At 38.2% G+C, this 21,121-nt stretch overlaps 1 protein-coding gene across 1 annotated transcript in view; it reads left to right on the plus strand.

Moving 5' to 3' along the window:
- Positions 1 to 21,121, plus strand: part of LTN1 (listerin E3 ubiquitin protein ligase 1) — a 67,651-nt gene that overhangs the window by 6,867 nt on the left and 39,663 nt on the right. The window contains exons 4-11 of the mRNA XM_032175034.2: positions 1,337 to 1,567; positions 3,943 to 3,995; positions 5,316 to 5,496; positions 15,219 to 15,392; positions 15,967 to 16,157; positions 17,101 to 17,236; positions 19,545 to 20,354; positions 20,819 to 20,860. Of these exons, the coding sequence (XP_032030925.1) occupies positions 1,337 to 1,567; positions 3,943 to 3,995; positions 5,316 to 5,496; positions 15,219 to 15,392; positions 15,967 to 16,157; positions 17,101 to 17,236; positions 19,545 to 20,354; positions 20,819 to 20,860 (1,818 nt within the window). The remainder of the gene's footprint in view (positions 1 to 1,336; positions 1,568 to 3,942; positions 3,996 to 5,315; positions 5,497 to 15,218; positions 15,393 to 15,966; positions 16,158 to 17,100; positions 17,237 to 19,544; positions 20,355 to 20,818; positions 20,861 to 21,121) is intronic.

Consider the following 21,121-nt stretch of genomic DNA (forward strand, 5'->3'; position numbering starts at 1 on the left):
TTGGGAGGCTGAGGTGGGCAGATCACTTGAGGTCAGGAGTTCGAGACCAGCCTGGCCAACATGGTGAAACCCTGTTTCTACTAAAAATACAAAAATTAGCCAGGTGTGGTGATGGATGCCTGTAATCCCAGCAACTTGGGAGGCTGAGGCAGGAGAATCGCTTGAACCCAGGGGGCGGAGGTTGCAGTGAGCCAAGATTGCACCACTGCACTCCAGCCAGGACAATAGAGCAAGACAATGTCTTTAAAAAACTAAAAAAAGATTGGATTGTTTGGGTTATGAAGAACATTTAGGAAGTCTGTTTTCAGAAATTAGGTTGTTACTAGAGAATTACCCAGGTGCTTTCCAGTTTTAATAAATTTTGACAGTCATTTTATTCCCTGTATATTTGCTGCAGAATAATGAGAGTGAGTTGCTTAATTATTGAAGACCCAACTTTTTTTTTTTTTTTTTTAATTGAGACGGAATCTCATTCTGTCACCCAGGCTGGAGTGCAGTGGCGCGATCTCTGTTCACTGCAACCTCGTCTCCTGGGTTCAAGTGATTCTCCTGCCTTAGCCTCCTGAGTAGCTGAGATTACAGGTGTGTGCCACTATGCCCCGCTAATTTTTTGTATTTTTAGTAGAGATGGGGTTTCACCATGTTGGCCAGGCTGGTCTTTTTTGTTTTTGTTTTTGTTTTTTGTTTTTTGTTTTTTTGTTTTTTTGTTTTTTTTTTGAGACGGAGTCTTGCTCTGTCACCCAGGCTGGAGTGCAGTGGCGCAATCTCGGCTCACTGCAAGCTCCGCCTCCCGGGTTCACGCCATTCTCCTGCCTCAGCCTCTCCGAGTAGCTGGGACTACAGACGCCCGCCACCACGCCCGGCTAATTTTTTTTGTATTTTTTAGTAGAGACGGGGTTTCACCGTGGTCTCGATCTCCTGACCTCGTGATCCACCCGCCTCGGCCTCCCAAAGTGCTGGGATTACAAGCGTGAGCCACCGCGCCTGGCCCAGGCTGGTCTTAAACTCCTGACTGCAAATAATCCACCTGCCTCGGCCACTGAAAGTACTGAGATTATAGGCATGAGCCACCAGGCTCGGCCTCAAGGCCCAACTTTGAATCTGTCTTGAATACAATCCTATCTCATTGGAAGAAGGGGAGAAAGAAAAATTAATAAATTATTTTACATAGTTTCTGATTTAAAAACCTCCAAATTATTGATTTAAAAAAATGATTTCAGTTTAGCTGAATACATAGGTGAATTCTTGGTAATGGGTCATTATAGCATATCCAGAAATGTCTGTGGTTGTTTTTATGGGCTAGAGCTATTTTAAATCACATTTATATTTTTAATAGGATCATGACCGTCGGGTCCGCGAAGCCACACAACAAGCTTTTGAAAAACTTATCCTTAAAGTAAAGAAACAGTTGGCTCCCTACTTAAAAAGTTTAATGGGATATTGGCTAATGGCTCAGTGTGATACTTACACACCAGCTGCGTTTGCAGCAAAAGATGCATTTGAAGCGGCTTTTCCTCCAAGCAAGCAACCTGAAGCCTTAGCATTTTGTAAGGATGAAATTACAAGTGTAAGTTCTGGAATCATTCTGAATCAATTTTTTTTTAAGTATTTAAGGGTTATAAGCATAATGACAGCTCTTTTACTTGGGATTGTAGGGGAATGAGGAAGTATAGTATTTCAAACTGAAGGTTGCCTTTTTAAAATTCTGCTTAGTTAAATAACCATTTTGGATCTTTAACAAAATTAGCATTTTGGATTGGATCTTTCTACAGTGTTTAAATTTTCCATTTTAATTTTGAAGTCTTAATTATATTTTTAAAAAGTAGACATGTTTTATATAATCTAAACAAGCAATATATCTAAAAATAAATCTAAAATTATTTTCTCTCGTGTTTCCATATCTATCCATATATATATATATATATATATATATATATATATATAGATGTAACTTGGTGTCTTTTTCTTTTTATTGGCTCTCTGGTATTACTATACATGGATGTACTATAGTTTATTTAACTTTTTAGATTAATATACATTTGGATTGTTTTTCCAATTTTTATCATAACGAATGCTATTTCAGTAAACATTCTTGAGTAGATCTCTTCATACCCTTGTGGGAGTGATACTTACTAGAACTTCTAGTAAGTATATGTTGGGCCAAAGGATAAGAACATTAAAAATTTTTGTAGATAATGATAAATGGCCCTTCAAAAGGCCAAACAAATTTATACTCCCACTATCAGATAAAGTTTATCCACACTGGGCCAACACTTTTGCCATAACTTTCTCATAAAAAGTTACCAGCCATACCTGTTTGTGTCTTTCAGTGTGTCTGTTTCTAGTAGTGTCTCATTTCTTCCCCCTTCATTTGCTATTCCCAATATATGGACTAGAAAAACCAGACAACAAAGTTGTTAGAATTATGTTGAGAAATAAAAGTAGATGAAGTAGAAGTGAGGAGGGAATTGATAATTTTTAAAAAAATCTATGCTTGCATTTATTGCCTTATTTAGTACTCCTGTGTTTCCATAACACCCTCTGTATAACCCTACTTAAACATTTCCATCTGACCCTCTCTCCCTGCTTTCCTTCCTCCTTTCAATTAGCCGTCCTTCCTGTGGCTCTCCATTACACTTTAAGTTCAAATTTCTTGTCTTGACATACAAGGCTCTGCATGATCTGATCCCTGCTTACCTACCTAATCTCTTCATCCAGCACCCCCCGACACATTACTTGATTCTAGTACCCCATTTAGGTTCTTCCATTCTTCATTTCTCAGGTGTACCACATGTGTTTTTCTAGGGAGAGGGTTTGGTGTTTTTCTAGGGAGAGGGTTTGTAGCTTTAATCATATGCTCAAATGGAGTTCTCTAACCCATCTGTAACGTAAGAATCATTGATTGATTTAAAATGCCAAGTTATAAATGTTATAAGAGTGAAGTGTCATGAGTTTGGACACTAAGAGCTTTAGGAAATGGATTTTGAGACGACTAATTTGGCTCTTCATAGGCTTTAAAAAATAAATTTGTTCTTGGCTTTGTCATGGATGGATAACTAATCATTGAACATATCGGTTATTTCTTCCATTTTATTTTCCCTTTAGTTGGCTATGTTACCGTTCATTATAGCTCTTGGCAGTGAACTGTCTCAAGTTCCAAACCCATGTATTAGAGAGGAGTTAGGCAAATGAAAATCAAAATGTCAGCATTATAGGTAATATATCATACTGTCTATAAGACATGGGCTCTGGGTCACACCATTGGTTCTAGTCCCACTCTGCCATCAGCTAGCAACTAGGTGTGTGACCTTGGGCAAGTTTCTGTGCCTTCATTTCGTAATCTGTAAAGCAGAAATTAACTTGTACTTCATGGAGTTATGATGATTAATTTAGTTAATGCCTAAAATGTGCTCAAAGCAATACCTGGCACATGCAAAAGCTCAGTAAGTGTTAGTTATTGTTATTGCTGTTAAAGCAGTTACTGGAACAGTGGACTGCCTTGCACTGCACCCCAGGAGGAAACAGACTCCCTCATATTTGAAAACCTCATACCTTCCTCTGTGATGGAGCAGAGCACAATGTATGGTGTTCTTTGTGGGCAAGCAGGCTTATAGAAAGAGGGGAGAGGAAAGCAGAGCCTACTTTCTCTCCCAGATTCACATTCACTTCATTGCTGTGTGCAAGAGAAATGGAGGAACAAGTGGTCAGGAGTATTTATAGGTGCGTGGGGCAGAAGTATCTAAAGCAGCTAACCTTGGGAATTGATAGGAAAAGAAAAATTGGTAAAATTCAAACCTTTCACTTTCGCTGTTTGATTCTGCTCTTAGGTAAGATGAGGTTTATGGAGATTTTTCAAAATGGATTTTATTTAACTAGGCTCTACCTGTTCACCATTGACAGTTCAGTAAAACCAAAGGCTTTGGTACTTTCCCCCCTTTGTAGGTGCTTCAGGATCATCTTATAAAAGAAACACCTGATACACTCAGTGACCCGCAGTAAGTTGTATTGTTTCGTTGTAACTCATGTTAAGGATTTGTTTCACTCCTAAGTAATCAGATGATTCAGTGTGACTTTTTTTTTTTTTTGAGACAGAGTCTCACTCTGTCACCCAGGCTGGATTGCAGTGGCGCAGTCCCAGCTTACTGCAACCTCTAGCTTCTGGGTTCAAGTGATTCTCATGCCTAAGCCTCCTGAGTAGCTGGGATTACAGGCATGCACCCCTACACCTGGCTAATTTTTTTGTATTTTTTTATAGAGATGGGGTTTCACCATGTTGGTCAGGCTAGTCTCAAACTCGTGACCTCAGGTAATCCACCCGCCTCAGCCTCCCAAAGTGTTGGGATTACAAGCATGAGCCACTGGGCCCGGCCCAATATGACATTTTTAAAAAGAAAGAATAATATATGTAGAGATGAAAATAACATAATGCCATATGTGAGATCCTGTATTAAGTGCTTTTACTTGCAAGTTGTCCTGCTATTTAACTTGAATTACCTGGGAGCTACACATTTGGTTGTATTAGAAAGAGATGTTTCCTGCATTTACTTTTTGACAGTTGTAGGAGGAAGTATTTTAAGGTCTGGTTGAACATGGTTGAAGAATATAAATAGTTCTGTTGAAAGAGTAGTAAAGTATTTTGTTTACTTTTATATTCTAAGTTTTTTTTTTTTTTTTTTTTTTTTTTTGAGACGGAGTCTTGCTCTGTCGCCCAGGCTAGAGTGCAGTGGCAGTATCTTGGCTCACTGCAAACTCCACCTCCCGGGTTCACCCCATTCTCCTGTCTCAGCCTCCCGAGTAGCTGGGATTACAGGCGCCCGCCACCACACCCGGCTAATTTTTTTTGTATTTTTTAGTAGAGACGGGGGTTTCACCGTGTTAGCCAGGATGGTCTTGATCTCCTGACCTCGTGATCTGCCCGCCTCAGCCTCCCAAAGTGCTGGGATTACAGGTGTGAGCCACCGTGCCTGGGCTATTCTAAGTAAAGTTTTAAGAGTCCTTGAGGGAAAATAGTCTTAGATGGCTTGATATCCATTCCCTGGGATCACCCTTGTACATGCTACTGAGAGTGGTGTACTTTCTGACTTATTGCAAGCCTTAGCTTTTCGTCTACTTTCACCTCGTATTAGTAGTAAAGTATGTGATTCAATTTCTTTGTATGTTTACATTTTGAGGGACATTGGCACAGGGGAAGTCGAAGATAGAAATAAAGCAACTTTGGTAGATATTTAATGATAAAATGTTTTAAATAGGACCACCAGATATGTAGTTTGGCTAATTCTAAATTTTTTAATATATTTATTTTGTTTTATATCAAGAACTGTTCCAGAGGAAGAAAGAGAAGCTAAATTCTACCGGGTTGTAACTTGTTCCTTATTGGCATTAAAGAAATTGCTTTGCCTTTTACCTGATAATGAGCTTGATTCTCTGGAGGAGAAATTTAAGTCTCTTTTATCACAGAATAAGTTTTGGAAGTATGGAAAACACAGTGTACCTCAGGTATGTTAATCTTTTTTATCTTAAGACATTTCTCTGATTCCTTACCCCCATCTTCTTAGTTTATGTTTTATGTTTATTGTTTATACTTAGAACTCTGCAAGCACATCTCTGTGGTAGGCTATTCATTTACTGAATTACCTCTCTTACTAGAATGTTACTCTGTTTTTACTTTTTTATTTAGTTTGGGCCTCAGATTTAGAATTATCAGTATGAATTACCATACCCCTTTGTTCATAGCACCTTAAAATTGGTGTGCGCAAGTCTCTTCTCATTTAATTAATTTATTTTTTCCCTTTTGTCTATGTCTGTCTCCATTCTCTACTTTCACTGGCTGACTGGTCTAATATGTTTAATATATGTGCTTTTGTTTGTGCAGTTGATTCTCATCATTCTTAGTAGTTACTTTCTATAAACTCATCATGAATACTGACTTAGTGAATACTGAGGCATTGCCCTTACGGGAAATACAGGGTTAGGTTCTTGTGAGCTTCTATTCACAGCATTTTTGTCAGTTGATAACTGACATAACCAGTACATAACCTTGTTTTATGTGTGTTTCTGTTTAAAGACACCTTTTTTTCATCGCTATTGTTGATTCATTAGTGTTGAACTCACGGCCAACAGCACTAAAACTCATGCCTGGATAAAGCGTGTCTAACTCATATTTTCTTTGTAAGGCACATCATAGCGTTCTTGTGCTTAGACACAATAGACAGCACTTCAGTGCTGCTGCTTGGAGGCCATTTAAAACATGAAATCACCAATCACAAGCACAAAAATTTGAAAAAATACTGTGAAAAGGACACTTGTTTACAGTATGAGAGCTGAAGTAAGGGAATGTCGCCTTGTTCAATCTCAGCTGGGAATGTGCACGTGGGTGACTCAGATTTTTTTGCCATTCTGTGCATGTCCACAAATGACTGCAAGACACTGCAAGTTTTTTGTTTATTTTTCCAGATGGAGTTTCGCTCTTGTCACCCAGGCTGGAGTGCAATGGCGCGATCTAGGCTCACTGCAACCTCCGCCTCCTGGGTTTGAGTGATTCTCCTGCCTCAGCCACCCAAGTAGCTGGGATTACAGGTGCCCGCCACCATGCCCGGCTAACTTTTTGATATTTTTAGTAGGGACAGTTTCACCATGTCGGCCAGGCTGGTCTCAAACTCCTGACCTCAGATGATCCACCCATCTCGGCCTCCCAAAGTGCTGGGATTCCAGGTGTGAGCCACCGTGCCCGGCCTAAGACACTGCAAGTTTTGATTCTGGAGTTACAAATAAATTTTAGCAAGTAGGTGAATTGGCAAACATGGGATTTGTGAGGATTGACTGTATTTTTGAAAAATGTGCTTTTGTGTGTGCTTGAGTTTTTAATTCACATAAATGATACTGTTATATTTTATTCCATTTATTACTTTTTCTTTATTGCTTTTTCAAAAAAGATCCCTCATGTTCTTGCATGTACATCTGATCCATGACTTCTACCTGCCTTGTAGTATTCAGAAGTTTGCATGTACCTATTCATTTAACCTGCCCATTGCTCCAGTGATAGATCCTGATTGCCTCCAACTCCTTGCCTTCACAAGTAATGCAGCAATGAACATCTTCATTCATGTGTCCTTGGATCTTAAGAAATTATCTGAATTGCTGAGTCAGTGAAGTGTGTGCATACCTAATTTCCTAAAATAGTGCCAGATTGCTCTCCTGAATGGCTGCATTACTCTAGAATCAACCATCAATACATGATGACTCCTATACTGCATAACCTTATATTCTAGCCATCACTAGGCAACATTCAGCTGCTACTACATAACCTTATATTCTAGCCATCACAAGGCAGCATTCAGCTGCTACTACATAACCTTATATTCTAGCCTTCAGTAGGCAACATTCAGCTGCTTAATTTTTCATCAGCCTAATAGGAATTCAGGTGATATCTCTCTTTAGTTGGAATTACTTTCCTTATTGGTGATTTTGCATCTCTTCAAGAATTTTTAGCGTTTTTGTTTTTGTGTTTCTTGTTCATTTTTCCTTTTTTGGAGTTCTCTTTTTCTTTTTATGCAGGAGTCCCTTTTATAATCTAAATATTAGTCTTTTTGTCTTTTTTAAAAATTCTAATCTCATGACAGATTATCTTTTGTCATTTTTAGGCAATGCAAAAAAGCTCCCATTCTGTCACCTGTCCCATGTGTCTTATGTCAGAAAGAAATCTTAATTTTGATGTGATCAAAGCCACTGATTTTTGCCTTATGAAGGCTATTCCCATGTTTAAGTCATAAAGATATTCTTATATTTTAAATTTTTTAGCTTTATAGTTGTAGGCTTTATATGCAGTTTTACCTTTCATATACAATCTTTACTTCATCAATAATCTACCTTTTCATTTGGTGTTAAGTATAGATCTAGTTACATTTTTCTTCATATATGGTGAGTCAATTTTCCTAACATTACCTAGTAAACTGTTTATTTTTTTTCCCTGTTGATCTGTGGTCATGCCATTACAAGACATTAAGTTCTTATATATTGCTGGGCACAGTGGCTTATGGCAGTAATCCGAGAACTTTGGGAGGCCAAGGCAGGTGGGTCACTTGAGCCTATGAGTTCCAAACCAGCCCAGACAACATGGCAAGACCCTGTCTCTAGAAAAAAAATAATTAAAAAATTAGCTGGGTGTGGTGGCACACCCCTATTGTCCCAGCTACTTGGAGACTGAGGCAGGAGGATCGCTTGATCCCAGGAAGTCAAGGCTGCAGCGAGCCATGATTGTGTCACTGCACTCCAGCCTGGGGGAAGAGCAGGAACCTATTTAAAAAAAAATACATTCAGAAATTTGCCTCTAAATTATGTTCTGATGCATTGGTCTCTGTTTCTTGTTATACCAGTGCCACTGTCAGTATGACATTATGATATGTCTTTTTTTTTTTTTTTTGAGACAGAGTCTTACTCTGTCACCTAGGCTGAAGTGCAGTGGCGCGATCTCAGCTCACTGCAACCTCTACCTCCCAGGTTCAAGCAATTCTCCTGCCTCAGCCTCCCGAATAGCTGGCATTACAGGTGCCTGCCACCACGCCTGGCTAATTTTTGTATTTTTTAGTAGAGACGGGGTTTTGTCATGTTGGCCAGGCTGTTTTCTTGAGATAGAGTTTCACTCGGTCACTCAGACTGGAGTATGGTGGCACAGTCTCAACTCACTGCAACCTCCGCCTCCCAGGTTCAAGCTGTTCTCCTGCCTTAGCCTCCCGAGTAGCTGGGATTAGAGGCACCTGTCACCATGCCCAGATAATTTATGTATTTTTACTAGAAACGGAGTTTCACCATGTTGGGCAGGCTGGTCTCGAACTCCTGACCGCAGGTGATCTGCCCGCCTCAGCCTCCCATTTGGGATTACAGGCATGAGCCACTGTGCCTGGCCTTATGATATGTCCTAATACCTGCTCAGGTTAGTCACATTTTTTGGGTTTTATTCTTTTTTTTTTTTTTTTGAGATGGAGTCTGACTCTGTTGCCCAGGCTGGAATGCAGTGGCACGATCTCAGCTCACTGCAACCTCCACCTCCTGGGTTCAAGTGATTCTCCTGCCTCAGCCTCTCGAGTAGCTGGGATTACAGGTGCCTGCCACCACGCCCGGCTAATTTTTGTATTTTTAGTAGAGACAGGGTTTTGCTGTGTTGGCCAGACTGGTCTCGAACTCCTGACTTCAAGTGATCCACCTGCCTCGGCCCCCAAAGTGCTGGGATTACATGCATGAACCACTGTACCTGGCCAGAACTTTATTCTTTCATAAAAATTTCAGTAAATTTGGGCTGAGCATGGTGGCTCATGCCTGTAATTCCAGACCTTTGGGAGGCCAAGGTGGGAGGATGACTTGAGGCCAGGAGTTTGAGACCAGCCTGCATGACATAGTTAGACCCCATCTAAAAAATGTAAAAAAATTAGCTGGACACAGTGGGGAGTGCTAGTAGTCCTAAGTACTTGGGAAGTTGTGGTGGGAGGATCACTTGGGCCTGGGAGATTGAGGCTGCAGTGAGCTTTGATTGCGCTGCCACTGTACTCCAGCCTAGGCAATAGAGTGAGATCTTGTCTCAACAAAACAAATTCCAGTACATTTATTGAATTTCTCAAAAAAGTCTAACTAGAATTTTAATTGGGGTTGTACTCAATTTATAGACCAATATGGAGAAACTTGCTTCCTTTATGTTGTTGAGTCTTCCTATCCATGAATTTCTCATCTCTTTCAATTTTTTTTTTTTTTGAGACAGAATCTCACTTTGTTGCCCACGCTGGAGTGCCGTGGTGTGATCTTGGCTCACGGCAACCTCTGCCTCTTGGGTTCAAGTGATTCTCCTGCCTCAGCCTCCCAAGTAGCTGGAATTACAAGCGCGTGCCACCATGCCCAGCTAATTTTTGTACTTTTAGTAGAGACAGGGTCTCACTGTGTTGGCCAAGCTGGTCTTGAACTCCTGACCTCAAATGATCCACCAGGCTTGGCCTCCCAAAGTGCTGGGAATACAGGTGTGAGCCACCATGCCCAGCCTCTCTCAATTTATTTGGGTACTTTAAAATATCCTACAATAATTCTAAAAAAATCAACTTTATTGAAGTATAATTTGCACACAGTCCTGTAAAATGCAGCCATTTTTACAGTTTAAGTTTTGATAGATATATACACCTGTCTACATGTATATATACCCATATAACCACTACAATAAAGAAATAGAACTTTTTTTTACCCAAAATGTGTTCCTTTTGTTATTCCAAGTCATCCTCTGCCTTTCTCATTCATTGATTTGCCTCCCATCATTGATTCAGTTCCCATCACTACAGATTAGATTTGCCTCCCATCACTACAGATTAGATTTGTCTTTTCTATGCTTTCATATAAATGGAGCTAGACATTACTCTCTATCTAGCTTCTTTTGCTTAGTGTAATGTTTTTTTTTTTTTTTTTTTTGAGACGGAGTCTTGCTCTGTCGCCCAGGCTGGAGTGCAGTGGCGCGATCTCGGCTCACTGCAAGCTCCGCCTCCCGGGTTCACGCCATTCTCCTGCCTCAGCCTCTCCGAGTAGCTGGGACTACAGGCGCCTGCCACCACGCCCGGCTATTTTTTTTGTATTTTTAGTAGAGGCGGGGTTTCACCGTGGTCTCAATCTCCTGACCTTGTGATCCGCCCGCCTCGGCTTCCCAAAGTGCTGGGATTACAGGCGTGAGCCACCGCGCCCGGCCTGCTTAGTGTAATGTTTTAAGATTCATTCATGTTGTTGCATATATCAGCAGTCCATTTTATTGTTTAGTTTTGTACAGTTTTCGTGTGAACATATGTTTTTATCTTTTTTAAGAAGAGGAATTGATATGTCATATGGTAAGTATATGTTTATAGGAAGCTACCAAGATGTTTTCTAAAGTTGTAGTACTCCTACCAGCAATGTGTGAGATTTTTAGTTGCTCCATATCCTCATGTTTCATATTGTCAGCCGTTTTAATTTAGGTCATTCTCCTGGGTATGAGATCAGGGATTGCAATAGCTCGTGTGTCAAATCTGGCACATCTGTTTTTGTTTTTTTCATCCCCATGGACACGAGGGAAACATCTATTTTTGTAAATAGTTTTATGTATTATCTATGGCTACTTTACTTCTATAAAGCAGAGCTAACTAGTTGCAACAGAGATGACATGGCCAGCAAACACTAATATATTTACTCTCTATCTCTTTATGGAAAATGTTTACTGACCTCTGGAATAGAGGTTTCTCATTGTGGTTTTAATTTGCATTTCCCTGATGACTAATGATGTTGAATATCTTTTAATATGTTTATGGGCCATTTGTATATCTTCTTTTTGGAGGTGTCTGTTGTAATCTTTTGCTTATTTTTATTTCATATATTTTTTATTCCTAGAACTTCTACTTTTTTTAAATATTTTCTGTTTCTTAGATTAAATTGTGTATTTTTCCCCATTCATCCTCATCGTATTTTCCTTTGCCTTATTGAATATAGTTTTAATAGCTTTTTAAAATCCATGTCTGATAACATCTGGGTCATCTTGGGGTTGACATCAGTTAACTGTCTTATTCCTTGTGATGAGACCACATTTTTGTGGCTCTTGGTATGTTGAGTAATTTAAGATTGTATACTGGACATTGTGAATGTTATGTTTTGGAGACTGGATTATTTTATATTTATCCAAAGGGTATTTTTTTTTTTGTTAGCAGGCAGTTAACTTGATTAGACCCATACCAAACCATTATGCCTGTGGTGGGAAATGGCTTAGCTCTTAGTTCATTTCTTGTTTTAGCTTTAAGCTGCTTCTAGTTTACTTGAGGCCAGGAGTTCAAGACCAGCCCGCACAACGTAGTTAGACTCATATCTCTAAAAAAAATTTAAAAATTAGCTGGGCATGGTGGAGTGCACATACATGGTTCAGAGATAAGCTGTAGATTTAGGCTGTTAAAATACAGAATATAGGGGTTCCTTTCTGTGGTCCTCTCCTTTCTAGAGTCCCCCATCACTCTCCTGCATCATCCCACATTATCCTGGCCTTCTTTCCTGGTTCTTCTAGTTCCTCTGGCCAGAAAGATGTCAGTCTTTCTACTGAAGTTGTAGCTGGTCCTGTGCCTTTGTGATGGCGACCACAGTCATGTTTGGGCAAAGCTGCAAAAATTGGGATGTCAATCTTCATGGATCACTTACTCCCAGTTTTGATTCTCTTCTAAAATGCATCTGTATTTCAGTCTCCAGAGTCCTCAGGTAGTTGTTTTTTGTGTGTGTTTTATCCACGGAGCCTCCTTTTAGGAGAATTGATATATCGGGCTCTCACTCATCCATATTTTTTGGTCCATTTTAAAATTGCAGTTTGGTTATTTTTGAGTTGCAAGTGTACTGTATTTGTCCTGAGTAGAAGTATGTGTCAGATAAAAGTATGATGAATGATTTCTTCCAGTATGTGGCTTGCCTTTTAATTTCATTAGTGTTTTTGAAGAGTAGATGTTTTAATTTTGGTGAAGTTTAATTGATCATTTTTCTTTTATGGTTGTGCTTTTGATGTCTTATTTTTTATTTTTATTATTTGAATCACCAGTTAATAGATTGATGTCTTATCTAAGAAATCTTTGCCTAAGTTTGCAAAGATTTTCTATATTTTATTTTAGTAGTTTTATAGGCTAGCTCCGTGTAGTGGATTTAGAGTTATTTTTTTGCATATAAACTGAAGGTGAGAGTTAAAATTAATTTTTTGGTTATGTAGTATTCAGTTGCTGAAAGACTATCCCATCCTTACTCTGACATCTTTGTCAGAATTCACTTGACCGTATATGTACAACTTTAATTTTAGACTCTGTTCTGTCCATTGATCTGTATGTCTATCCTTACATCCAATACCATGCACTTGATTATGAATGTTTTATATTGTGTTGAAAACTTCCAACTTTGTTCTTTTTCAAAATTCTTTTGGTTATCTTAGGTCTTTTGCATTCTAGAATAATGTTTTACAATTTGCTCAGTCCTTATGGTTTTTGTTTCATGAATGAATGCTTGATTTCTAAGCAAAGCAAAATTTTCTTGATTTTTTCTGATGTTTTATGATCAAAGTTTCTCAGCATAGTTAGAAGTTTGCTGTCTTTTTAAATGTCATGCCTTTTAAAATACTTTGCTAACTTTGATTTGGTAATATTTTATATGAAATATACATAAAATATTTTGTGGGGTTAAATATGTATGTATTTTTAAATCTCACAAAATATTATACTCTCAATCTTTGTTTAGATTTGCCTATATATTTGTTGCTTTGTGTCAGAAGGTGTTTTTATTTCACCCTCATTTTTTTTTTTTTTTTTTAAGACAGAGTCTTGCTTTGTCACCCAGGCTGGAGTGCAGTGGTGCAATCTGGGCTCATTGCAACCTCCGCCTTCCGGATTCAAGTGATTTTTGTGCCTCAGCCTCCCAAATCCTGGGATTACAAGCATGTGCCACTATGCCTGGCTAATTTTTGTATTTTTAGTAGAGATGGGGTTTTGCTATGTTGGCCAGCCCGGTCTTGAACTCCTGGCCTCAAGTGATCTGCCCGCCTCAGCCTCCCAAAGTTCTGGGATTACAGACGTGAGCCACCATGCCCGGCCTTCATCCTCATTCTTGAAAGACATGTTTGCTGAGTACAGGATTGTATGTTGGTAGTTATTTTTGTGTTGAAGATACTATTCCATGTCTTCTGATTAAATTACTGCTGTCAAAATTAACTATCCGTCTTACTGTCCTTCTCTTGAAGGTAGTTTATCTTTCTCCTTGGGCTACTTTTAAGATTTTCTCCTTGTGTTTTCCCAGTTGCATAATGTGTCTTTGTGTGGATTTCATTTATGTATCCGGCTTGGGATTTGTTGGGCTTTTTGAATCTTTGACTTGGTGTATTTCATTGGCTCTGTAAAATTCTCAGCTATTATCTCTAGGTATTTCCTCATTCTTCTCTTGTCTTGGGATTCTGATTAAATAGATATTAAACCTCACTGTATCCTCTATGTCTGTTATGTTTTCTTTGTTGTTTTTCGTCTTTTTGTCTCTCCGTGATGCTTTGCGGATAATTTCTTTTGCTCCGTCTTCTAGTTCACTGATTCTCTCTTATTTGTATCTAACCTCCAGCTCTCTTAGTCCATTCAGGCTACTTTAACAAAATACAGTCAGCCTTCCATATCTGCAGGTTCTGCATATGTGGATTCAATCAACTGTAGATGAGGAACCTGCAGATATGGAGGGCCAACTGTACTACGCCATTTTATGTCAGGGACATTTTATATAATTCCTGAGAATTTGATATATGTGTGGGGTGGGAGGGTGGGATGTCCTTGATGCAATCCCCTGCGGTACCAAGGGATAAACTGTACCTTAGATGGAGTAATTTATAAATAATAAAAATTTATTTCTCACAGTTCTATAGGCTGGAAATTTCAAGATCAAGGTGCCAGCAGATTCAGTGTCTGGTGAGGGTTGCTTTCTCTGTTTCAAAGATGGCTCCTTTTTGCTGTGTCCTCACATGGCAGGAGTAAACGTGGTCTCTCATACCCTTTTGTAAGGGCCCTCTGATTATTCATGAGGGTAGTGCTCTCAAGACCTAATCATCTCCTAGAGTCCTCGCTTCTTAAGACTATCACACTGGTGATTAAGTTTCAACATATTAATTTTAGAGGGAGACATTCAGACCATTGCACTGTTCTTAAACTATGAGTTGAGCTTTAAATTTTAATTATTTTTAGTTTAGTAATTGTGCTTGATCTTTTTCAGATCTGCTCTACTTTTTCCGGGATCCTTCTTCCTACAAGTTTTTTAAAACTTTTGTTCCTTTAAATATAATAAGCATTGTATTATAGAATTTGTGACTGATCATTCTAAGATTTAAAGTCTCAGATCTTTTATTTCTCCTGATTGTTGCTCATGGTGTCTTATTTTCTGTTTGTTTGGCTATAATGGAGGCCCCAAATGAAGGCTTCTGCTACTAAAGAGGATTTGTGTTTGCTTCAGTCAAAGAAAGAGAAAGTTGAATTAATTCTTTCAGCCTTCACTTTTGCCTTGGTAATTCCTTATGCCTTTTCAGCCATTTCATACTCTTTAAGATTTTAAAAAGTATTTTTTCTACCTATTTTAGTTTTCTTAGTGGGAGGGTTAGTGTAAATAATCTACTATTATCATAAATTAAAAATCTTATCAAGTTTTATTAGGTTTTAATTTAATTCAGCTTTGCATTCTTTTAGATTCGCTCAGCTTATTTTGAGTTAGTTTCTGCATTGTGCCAGCGCATTCCACAGTTGATGAAAGAGGAAGCATCCAAAGTGAGCCCATCAGTTCTACTTAGCATTGATGACAGTGATCCAATTGTCTGCCCAGCTCTCTGGGAAGCTGTACTCTATACACTTACAACGATTGAGGTATGTAAGAGAGGCACATTTAGTACACTGAGGAATACTTGTCTTTTAGTTGTATTTTAGAACCCTTAGGTATCATATGACCGAGAACCTATGAGATAAGAATATCCAAAACTTACTGGGAAAATGCTTTCTTGGAAATAAAATAATCTAAACTTGACATAAATCTTAAAGTGACTAAAATGGCATAGAGTTTTATTTTGTTTTGTTTTGCCATTTTTAATTATTCTTTAAACCTTATGTGGCCTAGTGCAGTCACCATATCTGAATTTTATATTTAAGATGAAATATAATTAAGATTGAAATATAATTGTCCCTTTTAGAAAGCAGCTTTTATAGAAATAGAAGTTAAATAATTATTTCTAATCAATACTGTCTTGTAAGCATGTTGAATATATTATCATTATATGTAATACATTTATAATTTCAGTTTTAGTTTTTAATGGTGGTGAAAGATTTTAACTTTTTTTAGGTAAAATATTTGGTTTTTCTTTTTGAGAGCCTGTATGTTTTCTCTTTTAATTGAGAAAATATGTTTATTATCTCTAATTACTACTATAATCTTTTGTTTGGTTAGGACTGTTGGCTTCATGTAAATGCAAAAAAGAGTGTGTTTCCCAAGCTATCAACTGTGATTCGTGAAGGTGGTCGGGGTCTAGCTACTGTCATATATCCTTACCTTTTGCCATTCATCAGCAAGCTGCCTCAGTCCATCACACATCCAAAGTTGTATTTCTTCAAAAATTTCCTCACGTCTCTAGTTGCTGGGTAAGATATTTAAATTTTTGATTTTTAAAACAAAACAGATTTTCTTGTTTTTATACTCATTTTCTTTCTTACTTAGATTTCTCCAAGTTGTTTTACTATTCATTAAATACTTTTACAGTTTTCAGAGAATTACAATTGGTATTTTTTTCTTGAATACGTTCAAGACTTCAGTGGTAGCACACAGCAGGAAGTTAGATAAATAAGGTAAAGCTCCTAGTTGGAAATAGGTCAACTAGGCTATTTTTCAAATTAGCCATTTTTTTAACAGCAGAATGTGCTAACCAATTGCACCACAGACACATGTAGCCAATTTTTATTTATGTTGATAAATACAAATGCCTAAATGCAGAAACTTAGCCAGTGAAATTTTTAAAACTTCCACAACCTTAACTACTGTAGATGTTTAAATTCACACTTAAAAAAACTGTTTCAGTACATTTGTTGAACTTAGAAGTTACATCATTTTATTAATGATTACAAATTTTTTTTACTACACCATTATCTTTATTTGGTTAATAAGTTATCTTGAATTTGCAGATGGATTGGTCCATGAATAGAAAATTAATATCTCAGCTAGGCGTGTTGCCTCACAGCTGTAATCCTAGCACAGGCCAAAGTGGGAGGATTGCTTGAGGCCAGGAGTTCAAGACCAGCCTGGTCAAGATAGTAAGACCCTATTTCTAAAAAAAAAAAGAAGAAAAAGGAAATATTCTCTTATTTTTATTTTTTACTGATACATTTTTTGAAAAACTTTTTGAAAGTTTTTAAGTTCATATTCTCATTGGGCTATATGTATTTTCGTTGGTATTTAATTTGTAGTTTAAGAAACTGCTTTAAAAATGTTTCTTCTGTCATGATGCCTTTTTGAGGTCTTTATTTTGATAATTCTGAGTTCTTGTTTCTTTTTCATGAAAGAGTAATCCAGTTATTAATTATTTCTTAGGTTGTCAACAGAGAGAACTAAAACCAGCTCTTCAGAGTCCTCGGCAGTAATATCTGCTTTTTTTGAATGCTTACGTTTTATAATGCAGCAAAACTTAGGTGAGGAAGAGATTGAACAGATGCTCATCAATGATCAGGTATCTTAATGTAAAAGTCGTCAATGTCTTTGTATACTGATTATATAAGATCAAGCTCATTGTGTCTTATTGCCATTTTCAGTAATAAGCCTTCCTTGTAAAAATTTTATTTTTTCAATTTACCAATTGAGTAATGTGTATTTCTGACCAGATAAGTAAAAATTCTATACTCTCAGTTGCTAGCATGGTATGATACCTAAGAAACTAATCAGTGTCTGGATGCAAAAATCCTTTTTTTTTGTTTTTTTTTTTTGAGACGAAGTTTCGCTCTTTGTTGCCCAGGCTGGAGTACAATGATGGGATCTCGGCCCACTGCAACCTCTGCCTCCCAGGTTCAAGCTATTCTCTTGCCTCAGCCTCCCAAGTAGCTGGGATTACAGGCACCTGCCACCACACCCAGCTAATTTTTGTATTTTTAGTAGAGACGGCGTTTCACCATGTTGGTCAGGCTGGTCGAGAACTCCTGACCTCAGGTGATCCACCCACCTGGGCCTCACAAAGTGCTGGGATTACAGGTGTGAGCCACCGCGCCTGGCCTGTAAAAACCCTGTTTTAGAAAGATGTAATGCAGGCTGGGCGTCGTGGCTCACGCCTGTAATCCCAGCACTTTGGGAGGCCGAGGTGGGTGGATCACCTGAGGTTAGGGGTTCAAGACCAGCCTGACCAACATGGAGAAACCCCATCTCTACTAAAAATACAAAATTAGCCAGGTGTGGTGGTGCATGCCTGTAATCCCAGCTACTCAGGAGGCTGGAGAATTGCTTGAACCTGGGAGGCGGAGGTTGCAGTGAGCCGAAATTGTGCCATTGCACTCCAGCCTGGTCAACAAGAGCGAAACTCCATCTCAGAAAAAAAAAAAAAAAAAAAAAAAAGATGTAATGCAAAGCAGAATTTTGAAGTTGCTATTTATGATCTTTTGTAGTAAGTTTAAATAAATCATGAAGCAATCATCTTGTTAGTTCTAAAATACTCAAATTATGCTTTGTGTAAGTTTGGCTTGGCTTTTAGAACCAGAGATGAGAGAAGATTATGGAATATGGTTCTTTACAGTAGGAAATTAGTGAGATTATAGAAGCCCAGATCCTAGGATGTCTCTACCCTTATTTTTGTAATTTAGGAAATAGGATTCCGTACTCTGTGGGTCCTAGGTATCTTTCATATTGACTTTCTCATATCTTAGATTTGCCTATGGTTAAGGCAGAAAAGCAAAACACTTAAATCCAGAAGATGCAAAGAAAACTAGATTGTTAATGACCAAGAATCCCAGTCAGTTTTATCATGAAAAAGGAATAATTGAGGTGAAATCATCAAGCTCTTGTATGATATGAAAGGGATCTTTAGGTTAACTTTTTCAGAGTTCTAGGGGAAAATTTATGTTTTTCAGTTACTAAATATGAAATTTTGTAGTGTTTTACAAATACTTTGTTTACATTTTACTTCTCTTGAAAATTGAACTTTTATATTTTTTACCTTCTGTGAGTGGAAAAAACAGTTTTTCCTCTACTCTCACATCATAGTAATCGACACAGAAGACTTCTGTGACCAAATATGTGGAGATTTCTCCCCACCCAGCAAGCAGTCAGTTCAGCAGATACCAGCTACGTGTCCTCCGATTCAGTTCTGACTATCTACCTGTCGATAGTGTCAGATCTCACTGGCTTAGGACTCAGTCCCACAAGACTGCTGCCCACTTCTGATGCCAATCGCAAGCCCCAGGCTGTTTTACCTGGGCTTCTGACCAACCAGCTATACATCTAAATCAGGGATCCCATGACCCCCTCCTGGGGTTTGCTTAATTTGCTAGACTGGCTCACAGAACTCAGAGAAACAATTTACCAGTTTATTATAAATGATATTACAGAGGATACAGATGAAGAAATGCACAGGGTGAGATACGGGAAGGGGCGAAGAACTTCCACGCCCTCCCTGGGTGCGCCACCCTCCAGGAACCTCCACATGTTCAGCTATCTGAAAGCTCCCTGAATGTTCTCTTTCTTGCAGTTTTATGGAGCCTTCATTACTAGGCATGAATGATTAAGTAATTGCCATGGTGATCAGCTTAACTTTTAGCTGCCTTTCTATTCCTGGAGGTTGGGGAGATATTGAAAGTTCTAGCCCTTTAATCCTGCTTTGATCTTTCTGGTGATCAGCCCCCATCCTGCTATATAGGTGCTGCCAGCCATCAATCAATCCATTAGCTTACAAAATAATATCACTTTGGAGATTCCAAGGATTTTAGAGTTGTGTGCCAGGAGATGGGGGTTGAAGACCAAATATATATTTTATGGTATTCTACCTTTTCTTTCAGTTGATCCCTTTTATTGATGCAGTTCTCAAAGACCCAGGGTTGCAACATGGGCAGCTATTTAACCATTTAGCAGAAACTCTAAGTTCCTGGGAAGCCAAAGCAGACACGGAAAAAGATGAAAAAACAGCTCACAACTTGGAGAACGTACTGATACATTTCTGGGAAAGACTATCAGAGATCTGTGTCGCGAAAATCAATGAGCCAGAAGCTGATGTTGAGTCCGTTTTGGGTGTATCTAACCTATTACAGGTGCTTCAGAAGCCGAAGAGCTCATTGAAGTCAAATAAAAAAAAAAATGGTAAGGTTAGATTTGCTGATGAGATACTTGAAAGCAATAAAGAGACTGAAAAATGTCTATCTTCAGAAGGAGAGAACATTGAAGGCTGGGAATTAACAACTGAACCTTCTCTCACTCATAGCTCTTCAGGCCTTTTGTCTCCTCTAAGGAAAAAACCTTTGGAAGACTTAGTCTGTAAACTTGCAGATATAAGTATTAATTATGTCAATGAACAAAAGTCAGAGCAGCATCTAAGGTTTCTTTCTACTCTGCTTGACTCCTTTTCTTCAAGCCAAGTATTTAAAATGCTACTTGGTGATGAAAAACAGAGTATTGTCCAAGCCAAACCTCTTGAAATAGCCAAGCTTGCACAAAAAAATCCTGCAGTGCAGTTTTTATACCAGAAACTGACAGATTGGCTAACTGAAGATCAAAGGAAGGATTTTGGTTTCCTGGTGGACATTTTGTACAGTGCTCTCCGGTGCTGTGACAATGATATGGAAAGAAAAAAAGTCTTGGATGATCTAACCAAGGTATTCCTGTTGTATATCTTTTCAAACTATTTTAATAATAGATGAGTAGAATGAGCCTGCATATTGTTTTCTGGTTGTTTCTTCACTGTAAGTGTCTATTTTAGGACAAGCAATATATTCTTGATCATGATTTGGGAAGTATCTAGGGCTGCTGGGTAGATGTTCAGCATTACCAGGGTGACAAATACTTGTAATTAAAAGGTGAATTCTTTTAATCTATACATTTAGAAAGTTGAATAAGAACATTTTAGTTTTGTATTGGTTACATGGGTACTTCATTTACTTTTTAAAAGTTTTAGCTGGGCATGTTGGCGCATGCATGTAGTCCCAGCTACTCAGGAGGTTGAGGTGAGACACTGGCTTGAGCCCATGAATTCTAGACTAGCCTGGGCAACATAGCAAAACCCCATCTCAAACAAAAAGTTGCTCTAGCAGATTGTTTCTAACTCTTTTTCTTTTTTCAGGTGGACTTGAAATGGAATTCTCTTCTTAAGATTATTGAAAAGGTATCTTAGGGATTTTTTTTCTTTTTTTTTTGTATTTATGGGAATAGAAATATTATAACCATAGTCCTAGTCACACAATAAATATGGTCAGATAGGTTCTGTGTTAGAGAACTTCCTCATTATTGTAACTTTCTTCCTATAATGTGGGAAGATATTTGTTCTTTTCCTGTAGTAGTATTTTTCTGGTTGGTAATATTAGGGAAAAATGAACAGGCTCTGTAAAATCCAGTGTTTCTTTCCTAGAAGGTAACAAAGGCAGAT

This window comes from Hylobates moloch, unplaced genomic scaffold (assembly GCF_009828535.3).
Source record: "Hylobates moloch isolate HMO894 unplaced genomic scaffold, HMol_V3 SCAFFOLD_14, whole genome shotgun sequence".
Taxonomy (NCBI): Eukaryota; Metazoa; Chordata; class Mammalia; order Primates; family Hylobatidae; genus Hylobates; species Hylobates moloch.